Below are 18,062 nucleotides of genomic sequence, written 5' to 3'. Positions count from 1 at the left end.
TCACAAACATCCTCTTCCATGAAGATGTCATATTTACTTCATGTTGATAATTATTTTTGATAGTTATCTATGGCTCCTCTCCAGATCTTTTCTTCAGTGAATACTGAACAGAAACATTTATTTGGCATTTTTGCTTTTTCTTCTTCATTTTCCACAGTGCTGGCTCAAAGCATGGCCCAGGTGAGCACTGACTCAAGGCTCCAAAAGCCTGCATTATTGGCTCCCCTGCAGCAGCCAACTACCTGCTCTAGGCAGTGTCTCCCACACTTCACATATCCAGCATCTCTCCTTCCCTCCTTTCCCACCATCCCGGTTTGGGTACCTTCCTACCTCTTTCAACTCCCTTCTCAGTCTGACAAGTCCTCCTCTTTCAACCCTTCATCTCCTCCAGTCCACCTTTAAATGCATCTTTACCCACTAGAGGTGGCCAGCAGCATTGGTTAGCCACATACTCATACTCTACCAGTAGCTGGCCCCAGCCTTCTCTACAGCATCCTGTCCACTTTCTAATGTACCTTCCTGTTTGCACAGGTCCTGAATGCTGTAGAGAAAAGACCCTGGGACAAGCCACTGGTAGGGAAAAACTCAATTAAATGTAGACTAAGGGAACTTTCAGACCATGAGGAGGGGTGAGAGAGGAGGAAATACACCACCTAGGGAGGGAGAGACATGCTGGACAATGGGAGGGTGGGAAAAGATAGGGAGACACATTGAACAGAAGGGAGAGAGAGGGACAGATGTTGGACATAGAGGAAAAACAGGAAGACCGAAGGCAGATACTGGACATGAAAGGGGACTCAGATAGATGCTGGATTGAGGGGGAGAGATTGTACAGTATAGGAAAATGCTGGACAAATGAAGACATAAGAAGATGGAGAGAACATTTTGGTCATGGAGAAGGAAATGGGGACATAGGAGAATGAAAATACTGACAGGGAGAGGAGGGAGAGATATTCTGGACAGAGGAGATGGAGCAAGAGGGAGATACAACAAACAGGGAAAGGACAGAGAGAGATGGAGAACCCTGGACAGAGGGAGAGAGAACAAGAGAGGGAAGACACTAGATAGATTATAGTAAGGGGGTCGATTTTGGACAGAGGAAGAGAGATGCTAATATGGGGGAGGGGGAAGTTACTGAAAGGCTGGGGATAGAGGGAGAAGGGAAATGGTGGCTAGGAAGAGGGAAAGAGATGAAAAGCTGTAGATAGATGCAGTAAATGCAGACAGAGTGGCAAGTAAGGAGGAGTTAAGTCTTAGTGGATAGAAACAGAAAATTAAAAGGAAGCAAGCTAAGAGGTAAAGATCAATTTCCAAGAGGAGAAAAATGATGGATGAAGGAAGTTCAAAACAGCAGGCTGTCACAGTGGCAGTGTAAGTACGTTTGACGTTTCTAAAACTTGAAAAAGATTCTCCCTTCAACGAGTTGAACTTAGCTGATCAGTGTGACTTTTCAGGATGCTAATCTGAGTGGGAAAAAACCTCTTAAAATAGTACCAATTTCAATTTCATCAGAGCACAAGAAATGTTAATTTCTACCTCTAGAAAAATCAGTTTAGCAAATAATTCCACCTTCTTTATAAAGGCCAAAATGATTATGATAGTATGCTATATGCAAAAGCTAATGTACCTTAACTTCTTCACATAATTCTGCAAGACGAGCATCCACATCTATTTTCTCTGGAATCACACAAATGCAGATATGAAAAACATTAATGAATGTTAGATTTTTCTTTAAGTTACAAAGCATGAATTCTTATTAGTTCAGAATCTATACAAGAAAAGTTTATTTAAAAAAAAATCCTCAATCTTGTTCCAAGTTATAATATTGTACGTAACAGGATTTTTTTCAAGTTATAAAGGACAGAAGTTCTTTATATAAAAATAATATTCAATTTATACATTAAATGTTATGCTATTTTCCCCCAAACACACATACTACTAATTTTCTGAATATTTATCTGTTTTTCCCATTTTTATAAATGTAAGCAAGACTCATGAGCATTATTACACACACACACACAAAATGAAAAACAGGAAACATAAAAGCAAATATACCATTTACATCTCAGAGCCAATCACTAATTCAAACCCATTAACAATTTTCATATTATGATTTTTGGTGAAAGGCCAACCCTATGATTCAGATCATAGCAATGTGCACTGTTGCGTGGGGGATCCAGGTTCAGATATCCGATCTGGAGCCAGTTTGGACTGGGGTATCATACAGGTGGCGAGCTTTCAGCATTAAATTAAGGATTGGAGATGCAACACTCCAGTCCTTCTTGATATCCAGTAACCATTGGCACTTATCACCAGTACAATACCATGAAGCAAAAATCTTGAATGAATGGTTTCTTTCAACCTTTTTTCCACAACAAATGACATGTAGGACAACTTCTGAAGAAAACTGAAGAGTAAACCACTTTGATGCTCACCCGAAAGGTGGTATATTTACATGCCAATAAATTAAACTACCTTTTCTCCATCCCTTTCCCTCAAAATTCTATAGATGAATAAATGAAGGCTAGAAAGAAAAAGTGCTTATGAAGATCTGACCATGACTTAAAGACAGTGAATTTTATTAACCTCAGGTTTTCTAGTGTTTGCAGGTCTGCACGCTAACTACATCACACCTTTTTATTTATTTTTTTTAAATGAGACTGATAAAATTCTGTCTATATTTATTTTACCACAAACGTACAAAGCAGTTAAAATCCAACAGCTGATGCGTTCTAAGTTAAATCTGGCGAGTCATTTTTTTATGAGTTAGTTTGACTACTGTAAGTGGATGAATGACAGTTCATTATTGTTTCTGAATAACTTTGGCAAGAATTTCTTAGAAATTTTGATGAACATATGAATAACCAACTTAAATAAAATGAAAAAAAAAAGCAGCAAGAGAAAATTTACATTTCTTAGTTTATTTATTATTAGGATTTATTTAACGCCTTTTTGAAGGAATTCACAAGGCAGTGTATTGTAATATTCTTGCTCAGATGTGAAAGCAGATCAATGGAGTAAGACAGGTGGGTCTCAGGCATTAAACAAACAATCATCTGGAGCTTTTGGGAAAGATTTCCTATATGTAAGAATATCAGATCAAATGCTACTCCCACTGAAAAAAAGGGGAGGAGACAGGACTATATGGATCTCTTGAGCTGCAGTCATAAGAGAATGGATATTATAGATGACTAATTTTACTTTCTCTGAGACCAAGCAATCGCAATAGAAGCATACATACAAGACTGGTACACGGTTGTCTTTAACCGAATAAAGCAAAATTGCTTACTTTCAAAATGTGTTTTCAGTAGACAGCAGGATACTAGTGCTCACAAAATGGAGCAATTTCATGAGGAGCTTATACTTTTAAGCTTGTAGAACTTTCTAGCATGTTCTATTGAGCATGTGTGAACTTTCTACACCCTTGTGGTCATGTGAAACTCCTCACAATTCCACATATAGCTATTGGCAAAAAGAAAGCCAAGACCTATTAAAGATAAGCAAGTTTGCTTTCTCTGAGGCAAGCAAGATAGAATTCCTCACAGAACGTGAATACCTAGCTATAGATACCTTGAACAAAAAAAAAGGAAAAATATCTAACAATGCCAATAGGCAATCTGTTTTTGTTTCCAACAAGCCATTTAGCAACAGTATATATTTTAAGAGAACCTGAAAATAATAAAATTGGCCCCTAAAAGTGGATGGATTTGGATTGAAAACCTCAAAAGGATATTGCAAGTAAGATTAACCAAACCTAAATGTGCCAGAAGTTTTTATCTAAACAGTAATGAGATGTAAACACGTGGGTACAACTCCACATTACTGACTTGGAAATCCCCTTTGTGTACGCCATCCTTGGATGGGGCACCAACGCTTCTATGGCCCTTGCATGTCCTCTTATACCTTTGTCTGGGCGTAACAAAAGGAGCTAAAATCTGCTAGCCAAATAACATAAGGTAAGTAAAACTGGGTCAAACCAAAGTCCATACTGTGACAGTGGCCAGTCTTTCGTCATAAGAGTCTGGCAATTAAAAGAATGAGCATTGCAATGAAGTAACAGGGTGACTGGTAGGGGATAAAACTGGAAAGATCTCGCCTGACTAGATTTGAGTCAGCCATCAGGGTAGTATGTCTGATCTGTTGAGTGATTTGGATGAAGGACTCGTAGATCTTCAGTAGTCTGCGATTACAGAAATCTTAGAATCAACTGGGTTTGTTTCAGAAGGAAACATGTATTGTTAAAGCCATAGACCCAACATCCTCAATAAGCTTCATGTCAACTTCTTTATTTCGTCTAGTGCAGCCAAGGTTTTGCTGAAGCTTGCTTACTAGCACATTTCCTACAAATTTCAATTGAGATGGGTTCTAATGGTATTTTGAGTAGTTTATTATGAACCCTAGCAACCTCAGCACTTAAGTGATTTCACTCAGTGATTCCACAGAAATGCCCTTGACCTACCCAATCATCCAGATAGGGAAATGTGCAAACCCAACTTGCAAAGATATACTGACACCACTGTCAGACATTTTCCAAATATTCGTGATGAGGATACCTGGCTAAAAGCAGCAAGCAGTATCTGAGATATCCTTTAAATTCAGAAAGCATAGCCAGTTCCATTTTCTTAGAAAAAGGATGATGGCACAGAAGGAAATCACCTCTTAATTTTCCTTCACCAGAAATTTGCTCAAAAGTCCTTAGCTGTAAGATGGGACAGAATCCTGCTGTACTTTTTGGGATCAAAAGATAAAAGGAATAAAATTCCCACTTTCTTTCCCATGGTTGAACCAGTTCAACAGCTGTAGTCTCTAAGAAGGAATAGAATTCCTTGACAGCAGTTCCTAATGCTGAGAGGAAAACAAAAGACTTTTGTAGGACAATTTGAAGCGGTTTCCAATAGATGAAATCAGAAACTATTCCTGATTATACTGAGAACTGAATTGTCTGAGGTTAAGCTGACTTTGCTTGAATAAAATTTTAACATTCTCCCCACAGGTTCTCCAGAATGGATGTGGATTATGTTTTCTTGAATCCAGTCAAACCTCATTCCTTGGTTTTGCCTGGGGTTGTGTGCATGACTTTTAGCCCTTTTCTCTCTGGGTTGAGAACAAGATCCCTGCTGTTGATGGGGTCATGAAGTAGAAGGTACCTCCTTAGCATCTTATTCAATGATCTCTTGACCCACTCTCCACATCAGTAAGAAGTGGCAGCAGAGTCTCTGAAGCACACAATTGTAGGATAAATCTGTGAGTTTTTTTCTTCACATGCTACCCAAACTCAGCGGTCCACAGCTATGAGCACCTGCAGGCAACAATTCTATTGGCATAGGCTCTCAAAGTGATTTTAAGAGAGGACCATGGCAACATTAGGAGCTTAAAGAACTGCCCTGGGTTCGGCCTGTTTCTCTACTAAAATGGTATGACTAAAGTTTAGGCAGAAAAGAAAACAAAGTGTGTGAACATTTTTAATGAAAACAGGTCAAGCAAAAAAAATAACAGCTAAGGTTTGGGTTTTATAAGCCCCTTCTGACAGACAAAATTAGGGCTAAGTTGCAGCTGGTCTGGTGGTCACACAGGCTCATGGTAATGCATATGTAAACCTTTCCTGAAAGCTCTACATGATTCTCTGATGTACAAAAGCCATCTGACCCACTGGAATTATCAAGAAATATTTCTGTTATTTACCAGTGTCAGTTTCATTTTGCTGCATTCTTTCTTCCGGTATCAACTGAAAGTGTAAAATGAAAACTATACTTCTTACTCTTTTAATCTATATACGAAAATAAACAAAGCTATTTATATTTTGGATCACCTAGGTCTTTTTGATATGCTCAGCAAATTCAGATCTCATCTCAAAACCAGCTACTTAAAATACAGCCATAACATTTAACATACAGTAGTGCAATTGCCAATCTTTATAAAAGGAGAACTAGAGATGAATAAATCTATCATATAGATGGTCTGCTATAAGCAGATTTTGATTCTCATAACAAATTTTGTACAAGGCTGAAGTGACACAACATCAATTTGCCATATCCAAGGTTTGGTGAAAAGACCCTCTATAACAGAGGTATATTAAGGGCCCTGTTCAGCAGAAATGATCCAAGAGCCCTTGTCTATATACGAAATGTAATAAAAACAGCAGAATACTTGATTCAGTCAAGAAGGGACAGGCCTGCAGAAAGAGGAAGGAGGTGATTTACAGAGAGGAGTAAAGGAAGAAGCTAAGCAAAACACAAATTGTAAAGGCTAGAGATGGTTTCATGTCTGCCTCCAAGCGGCAGATCTAAGAGTGGCAAAACATGATATTTTTGCTGAACAGAGTCCTATATGTGTAATAAGAAAATTTGCATTAAAAAGATCTGATGGTTTGTACGGCTTGCTTTGAACACATACCTAGACTGTCGACTCTCTGGAATCGTGGATATTTTCTTCTGAGAAGGCGATCATAAAGGACCTGCATGCTGGATTTGGCTAGTTATAGGAATTGCACACACATGTACTAGTTACTACATTCTTTTTATATCTATGCTGTATTTGCCTTATAGTTAGTACAAAAGTTTAATAGGGTCCTAGCAATGTGATTAGAAGTTTAGGAAAGCTGACATTAGGTGCTTGCTTATGATGTACATTAAATGCTGTTGCTGAAATGTTTGCACATTTACACACTTGAGAATTCAGTGGAAGCTACAATTCTATATTTACATTATGTTAAAATTAGGATCATAATATCTAGTTATTTTGTGTAAATTATTTCACATGTATTTTAATATGCCAGTATATTATTATTAGACTGAGTTCATATATGTTTAAAAAAAAACGTACATCATAAAAATAAGCAAAGTGAAAAGAAAAGATAAGGGACTTTTGTTAAAATGAAGAGATAAACCTTTGGCCCACCCATTACACAAATATGAACACCACAATAAAGAAAGTGCAAGATGAGGGTTAAAGGATGATGACTAGTGAATAGGCAAATCCAGTGTACAGTAATGAGCTGGATTTCATGAGAGCTATTGCAGGACAGTACTGTGTTAGCATAGACTATCTCCAGATCATGAACAGAAAGTGAAGGATGTTAGTAATGTTAGAGTCTAAGTCACTTTTACTCTAAGAAACATTATAGTTACATTGTTATTCTTATGGTTAGTTTATTAAAGAAAAAATTAAAATCATGGGAAACAGCAACAAAAATTCACAAAGTTCATAACAAAACATATATGGCAAACTGAATAAAAACAAACAAAAAAATGCAATGGAATTCACCTAATTAAGCCAGCATTTTTTGATTGCTGTACCAGAGAAAACCTAGCTCTCTTTAAGAACATTCATGTTGTCAGGAAAATCATTCTATCCTATAACTATTGACAACACTAGTGTTGCATGATCTTTAGTTTAGGTCTTGAAGAAAACTATAAAACATGGCATGTGAATTCCAAAATATATTTATGAAATACAACTTTAACAACTTGGAAGTTAAGAATTGCAAAAAAGTGATGTGGTATAAGTTCTGCACTGATTTTAAAAATTAATCTACATATCAATAATGGGACTTTAGTTTCTGATAGTACTGCTTAGATGTACTTCTCACAGTGACATTACAGCAGCTACATATGCAAGCTGACATTTCGACAGCGAGATCAAATGCTATAATATTTATTAGTTTAGACTAATTTTAGATTTTCTTAATTTTATGATATCAAGTTATATTAGTGATCCTGGCAGATAAAAAAAAGGTGGCCCCGTTTCTGTACCTGAAACTGAAGTGCCCTATTAAATCAATTTTCAAAAAATGAGATAAATCGAGGGTGTCTTTTACTAAGGTGCATTCACGTCTCTAGCATGCACTAAAATTGTGGGCACGCTAAACGTTAGATATGCCCATAGGAATGCATTGGTCTCTCTAACGTTTAGCAAGTGCCAAAAAAGTGAGCGCGCCTTAGTAAAAGACCCTCCAAGTTATCATAATTAAAAAAAGTTTGTTATAAGGTTAATTTAAACCTAATGCGGAACTACAAACATCTTTATTTATAAATTGAATCTTAAGATTTTATTATGGCAGAATTTCTTGGAGGCTTGGGTTATGGGTGATTAAACAATTTCAGTTCTTTGCTTTACTTGGCACAAACATGACCAAAGAAGATACTAATTACTAATTATTATTACCTAATGATAAACTCCCCATTTGTTTTCGTTTTTCTTAAGTTGGTAAATTGCACTATGTTCCTTGGTTTGTAAATCAAGATTAAAAAATGCAGGAAATATGCATCCAAAAAGGTAGAGGTACAAGAGCTAACTCAACGTATAATCTATTTAACAGTGACTTTCAAATCCAAATATATAAAGGACAAATAGAAAAAGGAGGAAAAAAGAAACAAGGAAAAAAAATGAACAAGTATAGAGTGAGAAATGATTTAGAAGACCAATATGGTCATCTTTTGACATAAAAATGCCTCTCTCAAGGGGAATAGATTATTAACATGGAAACAATTGAGTTAAAGGTCATAAGGTTTATTTTCAAAAAATGCCTGCATTTATTAACTGGCCAAATTTTGAAAGGCTAAAATGAAAGTGTAAAACTTACTAAATCTTGTCAGCTTAAAGTTAGAAGTAGAGCACCCAGCTCATATTCCTAAACTTAGCCAGCTAAAACTAAAATTATGCACCAGCTACCTAATGTCCATATGTCAACCTAGTTCTGACACCGGAATGACCCAGAGTTTGATTAGCTAAAGAAAACCACCTAGTGAAATTTAGGGGGCAAACTTTAGCAGTTTATCCCAATGTACTTTCAAAGGCTCTTATACCAGCTAAGTCCTTACCTAGCCAGCTAGATCCCTCTGAAAGCTGAGCCCTATGTGAAAAAACTAGAAAGAGGAAAGAACAACATGCTATTAGAAGGGTAACAGAAGTGATATTCTAATGGATAGGCCAATTTTCAAAGTCTTTTATGCTAAAGGCCGATTGCTAATTTGCCATTTTTAGCAAACATTTTAGAGAGGATGGTGAATGAGCAGCTAGAAACTTTTACTGAGCAGCACAATTTAAAAGATGCAAGCCAGGTAGGGTTTCATCCTGTTTCTTAAAACAGGATGAATGTTACAACAACAGCACTGGACCAGGTATATTGTGGTAGATTCAAAATTCAGCAGTGTAGATTATTCTGCTTGATTTGCCCAATGCCTTTAATTTGGTTGATTAAAGTCTTATTGTCAAGGCATGGGACGGACCTGTCAGGAGCTGCTACATCCATTGATTTAGTCTTTTCTTTTTAGGTGAACATGGTAAGTAACGATAGATAAGATATCTGGGTCTCAGGAGCACCTCATGAAGTCCCTTGATGTAATCTCTCATCTTTATTTAGGGCCTTGTTTACAAAGGCACACCAGCATTTTTAGCGCACGGTAACTTTGTAGATGCCCATATTCCTATGGGCGTCTACACTGTTAGTGAACACTAAAAACGCTAGCACGCTTTTGTAAACAGGGCCCTTAATGTTTTGTGCCCTTTGCTACAGATTTGGTGGTTTGGTTTCTTTTCTTGTATGAGAATGATTGCTAGATGATGATTCCACTGGGAAAGGATGTGATGCAGATGATGGCAAATTTAAACCTCTGTCTGGATACCATTTTAAGATAGATGCAGAAAAGTTGTTTAGTGGTAAATGAGCAAAACGAATGTTTGTCATCGGTCTTCACTCCTAGTCCCTGAGGGCCACCAACAAATCAGGTTTTTAAGATACCCATTGCATGCTAATCTTTCTCATACGTATCTTTTATATCTTTTACATCACATATAGGTGGTCATGAAGTAGATTTTTTTGGACATACATGTTCAATATATGCAAGGAACATTCACCGCTCGTATACCAAAAAGCACCAGATAGGAATACATCATTACAATATTGTAGTTTTCATCCGAAAAAGTTAAGCGACACCATTCCTATAGGGTAATTTTAAACAATGAGATTACCCTGTTAAAGAAATACTTAAAGCTTTCAAGGCAGGAAACGTCCATAGGAGCTGGTTGCTGAACAGTTCCAGAACATTCCAGACCATTGGATGGTCACAGGTGAACCAGATTTATATATTTATTTATAGACAAGTGATCTGTAAATATTGGCCCATTTTGTCATTGCATCTGGGGTTTTAAAAGTATACCGCATTTTGCACGCACTAGGAATCAAAATTTGGGGGATTTATAGCAAGATCAATGAGACCATTTTTGTTGTGGGCAATGTGTATACTGTTAATTTGCAATAACAAATTCAATCATTAATCCCAAGTAGTATATGGGATTCGGTGACCCTATCAAAAGTGGTATATAGGCCAAACTAAACGGAAGATGAAACAGTGGATAGTTCAACATTTAAGTAATTTGAGAATCAATAGATTGGACACCCCATTAGTTGAACACTCGAATCAGGCTAATCATGAAGCAAATAGCTTGCGCTTTGTGGTTCTGCTGCAAATCCATTTCAAATTGGGGGGGGGGGGGGGGGGGGGGATGATGTATCTACCATACTGGTACAAAAGGAACAAACATTTATTTACATGTGGGATACTGTGATGTTGAGGGGCTTGAATAAAGAAACTGAATGGCTCCACGTGTGAAACAGAATTTTAATTTATATGATGTCATGTCCACCAGTATAGCCAGCCTCCTGATAATATGTATGCACTGGCGTTTTTTGAGCCTCTTACTGGGAAGACAACACCCAGAGTAGGAAATTTCAAAGATTTGGATTTTGGTAATGATTAATATAAGTACATTAGGAATGGTTTAAGAGTGCAACTATGTGTTATTAAGCTTTCTTTTCTACAGTCTTGTCTCCTGAAGAAGCTGAAGGTGAAACATGGACCCATGTAGAGTACAGGACTTAATGCACAATTGGATTTTGAGCATAGGGGATTGTGTTTGGTGTGACCAAATATTAGTCATGGACATTTTGGAGTTCAAGATGGACCATAGAACATCAGAGTATATTTGGAGTCCACTGGAAGATTGGGCTCCATCAGCCATTTAAAGTTAACGTAATTTACAGCATGCGGTATTGAACATCACCTGCCACCACAAATATCTGACCTGTGGTGGTTTCAATATGTTAAGGTAAAACACTGAGCTCTGTTCACTATATTTAAGTAAATTTGAATTGTATATTTTTTGGTATTTATTAATTAGTAGTCTTTAGTTACTTGAATGCATATTTGTTAGCGATATCCTCAAACCATGACTTGTTGGTGACCCTCGAGGACTGGGAGTGAAGACCAAGGTGTTATGTACTGGAAAGGTAGACTGGCAAAAGTGGGAGGGGGAGGTGACCTTGCCTGGTGAAGAAATTCCATTATGTAGGGAGGAAGTACTTGATTTAAGGGTGTTGAGTGTACCTAATACTCTCCCTGAAGGATAATATGCAATAAACTACAACAATCTACTATGCATGTCTTATTTAGATTATAGGCATGCTTTATATATTGGTCCTTCCAGAATTGTTTAAGACACTCCAGGTAGTGCAGAAGACTGTAGCATGGCTGGCAACTGGAAATGAGAAGATGGTGAATGCCACTCCTTCATTAAAATCCTCCATTGGTTAAGCTATTAGTCTTAGCATTCTGAGCTTCACTGATACTGTCATATTTGTTGGGTTGCCTGAAATAGAATCTGCTGGGAAGAGACATGTTCCAGTCTATTTCTACTTTGCTTGTAGAAATAAACTGCCTAGCTTTTTTGGAGAAATGAAATATTTTCAAAATGTTTAAGTGATTGTAACAATTTTTATGATAAAGAGATCTGCACTTATGATCTGTCTAGTTGTTTTTATAAGATTTTATATATTTTTTAATTGCTACCCACTTTAGATTAAGGCGGAATACATATACGAAAAATAAATAATTTAATGTGAAATATGACATGGGGTCCACCAGATGGCCTGTCTCTGTGGTAGTTCCTCTATATGGAATGAATTACCATCTGAACATTGGTCAGAGAATAATCTATTTAGATAAAAAGTTTGATTTTTTTGCTCCCTATTGACTGAACTGCCAAATTAGATCTATCTGAAATAGCTAGACCACTTCATTATATGAAACTGATGGAAACCAAGGATGGCAGTATGGGGTGTGGTTGGAACAAGATCATCAGTGCTAGTGTGTGCTACCTGATGTTCTTGATTAATTTCGGCCTCTAGAAAACAGCATTTTGATTTTGGCACAGAAATCGATCCGAAATCAGGATTTGGACGAAAATGCTTGTGCATTTTCGGCCGAAATCAAAACTCTCTTTCCCCCCCCCCCCCACCCCACCCCAGAAGAGGGTGGGTCCACCCAGGCCGGCCATCTGACCCCAACACCTCTGCCCTCCCACACCTCCCTTTAAACAGCCTGGTGGTCTAGTGGCATCTTCTAGGCTACAGCGATGTCCAATCGCTCTTGCCCCCACAGGTTCCTTAGCCAAAATGACTGCCGAAGGAGGTCCAGGAGCGACTGGAGATTGCTCCTGCTTAAACAGCTTCTGATCCCAAGACAGCCACCAGGACCTCCTGCAGCTGTCTTGCAAGGGTATTGCAGAAAGTCCTGGTAGCAATTCTGGCAGAGGAACCTACAAGGGCAAGAGTGATTGGGGATTGCTCTTGACCATAAACAGACATTAGACCACCAGGCCACTTAAAAAGAGGTGAGAGGGAGGAACGGTTTTGGTGGCTAGCTGGTTGGCCGGCCCGGGAGGACCATGAGGTGCCATTTGTGGTTCCAGTTCAAGTCAAAAATGAGTGGCAAATTTCAGCCATGGATTCAGTTTCAGTCAGTCTCTGCTTTCCTCATAATGGTTAAGAGCTGAGCGTTTCCCTTGGATAAACAACAGGGCCTTCCCCCTTTAGCTCCATGACTTCCTTCATTCAGCAAGTAGTGGGAACTACTGAAGTCTCCAGTGGAGCACCACTAGGAGCAATGCTGGGGCAAGGATAGCTGACATCTCCCCCAGCAGAACAACTATCCTTGAGCCAAAAGGGATGGCAGCAACTACAAAGCCCCGCCATGGCAGTCCAGGCAGTGCGTCAGGGAGGGGATCAGGGATGGAAGTTGCTTGCCTGGAATGAACAGTTGCTGCAGAAGAGTTGGGATTTCCTTCTAAAGATGTTGGCCTTCATGGTCTGTAGCCCGGAGAAGCAACACAGAAAAGAAGTGGAGAAGTTAATACCGTTCCAGAGTTTAAGCTACCATAGACTGAGATGACATCTTCAAACTCAATATGGTTAGCTATCACATGCCTAGATAAATGTCTTTTTCGGTCGATTTCCCAGGTGAATTTTCAGACACAGTATCTCTCTAGTAGACTGAAATTCCAGATGCCATTCAGTTCAGGTGGTACATGCGATTATGTTGGTTTAGTGCCCTGAAGACACCATTACGGCGAAACATGAGATCATGTCGGGACTAAAATATTGAGACCAAGAGGAGAACAAGAGACATAAGTTCCAGAAGGGGTATCTCTCTGAATCTGTATCAGCTGCTGCAGAAATACTGATGCTCAATAGACAGGATTGCAGTATTTCTCAGAAGTAGACGAGTTGCAAACAGCACTGATGATCACATCAAATGACAGTTCTTATGATATCTTGTTGATATGAACTGTTGCTTTAAGAGAGTGTTTGTATGATTTTTTGCATATGGGGCAATTTTGAAATAATAGTGGGTACTGTTGTAAGCAGTTTGAGTATTGGGGGAATTTATGAATTAGTACCAGCAGTTAGTCAGCGAGGTAGTTTTAATAGATGTATTTTTATTAATAAAGATTGTGAATTTGTGTATAATATTTATCAAGGTTTCATGCCAAAGAAAGATGAGAAATCTAGAGGGGTGAATATAGATTTGACTTATAGTTCTTCTGAAGCTTTCCACGGAAGAACAAATGGTCACAGCTAAAATGATGGTGTCACTTGTTGTGGAACCAGATAAGACACTGGATTTTGAGACTGCTATTCAGATGTAAGGGAAAATTACTTTTTGGATTAAGGATTTGCGTCTTCCCAGATGTTTCAAGAGCAACACAAAACAGGAGAAAGCAAATTTCTACTGTTACGATCTTGGAGATTTGTAAATTGGAATAATGTTTTTCCTTAAGTATCCTTCGAAGTGTATTGGGCACATAGCTTCAAATGTATTGTGAAATATAGGAATTTGAAACCTGTATATTTTTATTCTTCTCAATTGTCCTTTCCCTTTGACATAAATTGCTTGTAATTTTTTTCTGTTCCTTCTCCTCTGTTGTCTCCAATACCATAGGGTGTTTATGTAGCTCCTGAAATCAACCATGGTTTCTTTTCCCCTATATGTGTGACATCAATTAAATATTTCTTTGTGATTTTTCTGCCTTGTACTCTAAATGCAGGGCAGATGCTGGACATTCCTCCTGCATTTATCATACAGGCTTTGTTTACTGCATCTTAACTTTTGTAGTTAAAGTGCAGTTAAGTGCAAAACCTTACTGAACTTTAGTAAAAGAGCTCTAAGTTAATAGTATCCAGGAAAATAGTAACCAGGAAGACAGCCCTTATCTATTTTACCCAATAGTTTGAATTTCTTCTTTCTAGAGCTAAATATAAAGTAGAGCACTCATTTTGAAAAAAAAAAAAGATCAAAGGGGGTCTTCTACTAAGATTAACGTTTTTAGCTGGAGCTAAATGCTGAGACACTTATTATATTCCTATGGGCGTCTCAGCATTTAGTGTCAGCTGATTCTTAGAATGCATTATAAAAACACTAGCACACCTTAGTAAAAGACCCCCCCGCCAAAAAAAAAATAAAGTCTTGATCATTCTCTCAAATTTTCAACTAAGCCGAACTGGCATTAAAAGATCTGTGGAGTTTCATTTAGTAATGCTTTCTGTTAAGAGTACTGTATGTAATGTTGTATACATAATTGTATTTAGTGCTATCAGCTATAATTTTACACCAAGCTTATCTGGATATTAATTATGAATAGTAATCCTTGAGAAAGACATTTTCTATGCCAAAATGTAGCCATATTGGGTCTTTTTCTAATTTTCTAATGTATATTCCTTTTTCTGTTTGGCTCCTCCTTCCATCCTTCATGTTCTCTGGCTTTGACTCCTGCTAAAAGACAAATTATAAGTTTGTCTACTCTTGGTTTAACTTTTGTCTCCTCTTCTTCCCTACTTTTTGGAATGTGCAATTTTTCCTGCAATTTTTTTTCTTCATCTCTCCCTTTGTGGTAGATAATCTCTTGTTATTCCCTTTGTTTGCAAAGGCACTGAAATAAATTTATAGCTGGGACTAAAATTACTAAACAAATTTGACAGTCAGAAGTCCACATACCTAAAACAAAATAAAGCCTCCATGTGACTCACCACAATTACATGTTGATCAAACAGATATCGCTCCGTTATTGGAGGCATGCTCTTTATATCCACATATGAGCACGTAAGTTGAAAATGACTACCAAAAGTTAAAAGGATTATCAAAAGGATCATCAAAGATGAATCTATCTTTTTAGATTCCTTGGTGCTCCACTGCATGAGTTCTTACATCCACTACACTTAACAAAACCCACAACAAACTGAACGTAGCTTTCACAGCTGTGTGTACCACTCTTCCAAAAGGGCCCAGTTAGAAAATAAGCTTCAGTTTGGATGACTACTGTGAACTACACATTAACTGCCGAATTCTATATAGCGAGCCTAGAGATATGTGCTGAAATCCAGGTGTATGCTATAATAATGCGCCACATCATATTTTTATTGGTGTAGTTATAGAACATGGCCTAGTGGCCGCAAACCTACAGGAAAGGATTTATGCCACATTTTCGTTGGTATAAATGAAAAGTGCATAGTTTTATGCATTGGGATGTCAACTAAGCGTATTCTACATACCGCGTCTAAATCTAGGCACCGCTTATAGAATATGCTTAAGCGGAAACATTTACAGGGCGGATTTTTAGGCGCCTTTTATAGAATCTGACCCTAAGGGGGCAATTCTATAAAGGACCCAAAAGTTAGACTCCAAGATGCAGAGCAGTAAGCGCTAATTCTGTAACCGCATCTGGGTACCTACATTCCATTAGAAAATACTACCATAAGTAAGCATTTATTCACCCTCATGAGTGGAGGAGTGGCCTAGTGGTTAGGGTGGTGGACTTTGGTCCTGGGGAACTGAGGAACTGAGTTTGATTCCCACTTCAGGCACAGGTAGCTCCTTGTGACTCTGGGCAAGTCACTTAACCCTCCACTGCCCCACGTAAGCCGCATTGAGCCTGCCATGAGTGGGAAAGCGCAGGGTACAAATGTAACAAAAAAAAACCCCAAAAGTACAATGAGGTTAAAAAAAAAAAAAAAGAAAAAAGGAGTCCAATAGATGTAAGATATAGCAATTTATTCATCAGTACGGGTAGGATGAAAATTAGTCCATGCATCCAACAGAATAAATAAAGTAGAGAAATGAGATTCAAAAATGTGGCACAATAGCATATAATTTGTATTATTTTTGTATACTACCCACAGAAATGTGAGACCCCCCTCCCCCATGCAACTCCCTTTGCAGTTGCATGCTAAAGTTATAGAATACCCCTTAGAGCCCAACTAGCACTTATGCGCATAGTTGCAACAATCTCATGCATAAGTGATAGTATTCTATAATAAATAAATGATTACAGTTCCCTAGAGCTGTAAAAATTTAATAATATTTGATGAGTTGTATAATGAATTTGTGATAAATTAACATTTTATTTAGTTTTATAATAGCTATACTGTTATTTTATGTCTACTCATTATGTAACTAACTCTGAAACCCATTTGGGGTGTTATCGGGAGAACAAACTAAATTATGGAATAAATACATAAATTTTAGTGTGTAAATGGCAACTTGCATTTAGGCACTAAGTTTATAGAATTAGGAATTAAGTGGGTAATTTTATAAAACATTATCCTTATCTAAAGCATCTTTAATACAGAGAAAATAGCTAGATGAAATCTTGCAGTTACCCTTTAACCCTAGCTGCACATTGACATTCCTGGGGACATATTTTGGCAGAGTTCTAATGTACATTCACATATTTTTATACCAATTACCAAGTGTAAATTTGTGCAAGGGAATATGTGTGTAATGTGTATATGTGTTTTATAAGTACACACAGATACTTATGTTGCCTCTATAAAGCAGGAACCATATTAAAACACTGTTATTAAATCACTTTCCACAAATATATTCATTTTACTTAAGCACTTGCCTCACTTAAAAACTACAATCCTCCATTCACATCATTACCATTCTATTCCTGCCCTCATTCACTACCTTTGAGAGACCAATCTGCATTCTGTGCTTGCCACTTACTAACTCAGAACCTCCTTAAGCATTCCGATCCCTCCTTTTATAGTTTGCAGTTTAACAAACCTACCAGTGTTGGTTAGCATCAATACAATTTAACTAAACTAGAATAAAGATGCTGGAAAGAGCTCAACTAGTGAACCACTAAAATCTGTTAACTGTCATTTAAAGTGTGCAACAGTAAAATTATTAGAACACAAAATCAAAATTTTTTTTTGTTACATTTGTACCTCGAGCTTTCCCACTCATGGCAGGCTCAATGCGGCTTACATGGGGCAATGGAGGGTTAAGTGACTTGCCCAGAGTCACAAGGAGTTGCCTGTGCCTGAAGTGGGAATCGAACTCAGTTCCTCAGTTCCCCAGAACCAAAGTCCACCACCCTAACCACTAGGCCACTCCTCCACTCCATCATTTACATATTCTGTGACTGCTTTTCCTAATTCTAAATGCTTAACATTAGCTAACGATAATTATATTAAAAAGTTATATTTTAAATCTTTATAAAGCTGAAATTCTTCAGATCTCAATAAAAATATTAACATAAATCTAGGCGTGAAGTAAAAGTTATTGGGGGAAATCTTATCTATAGAACTTCCCCACTGACTTCCATAGAGATATACCTATAAAGAGTTCGATTTCAAAATGTGTATAAGACCTTGAATTATATCACTCCTGCCCAATCCCACCAGTGACCAGAGATTTTGAAAGGTAGGCACAGGGGGAAGGAGG

At 37.7% G+C, this 18,062-nt stretch overlaps 1 protein-coding gene across 1 annotated transcript in view; it reads right to left on the bottom strand.

Moving 5' to 3' along the window:
• FAM135A (family with sequence similarity 135 member A) overlaps positions 1-18,062 on the bottom strand; it is a 289,052-nt gene that overhangs the window by 140,611 nt on the left and 130,379 nt on the right. Inside the window, 2 exon segments of the mRNA XM_030199007.1 lie at positions 1,628-1,677; positions 6,394-6,471. Of these exon segments, the coding sequence (XP_030054867.1) occupies positions 1,628-1,677; positions 6,394-6,471 (128 nt within the window).

Source organism: Microcaecilia unicolor, chromosome 3 (assembly GCF_901765095.1).
Source record: "Microcaecilia unicolor chromosome 3, aMicUni1.1, whole genome shotgun sequence".
Classification (NCBI taxonomy): Eukaryota; Metazoa; Chordata; class Amphibia; order Gymnophiona; family Siphonopidae; genus Microcaecilia; species Microcaecilia unicolor.
The sequence above is the reverse complement of the archived record's forward strand: the minus strand, read 5'-3'. Positions and strand labels throughout refer to the sequence as shown.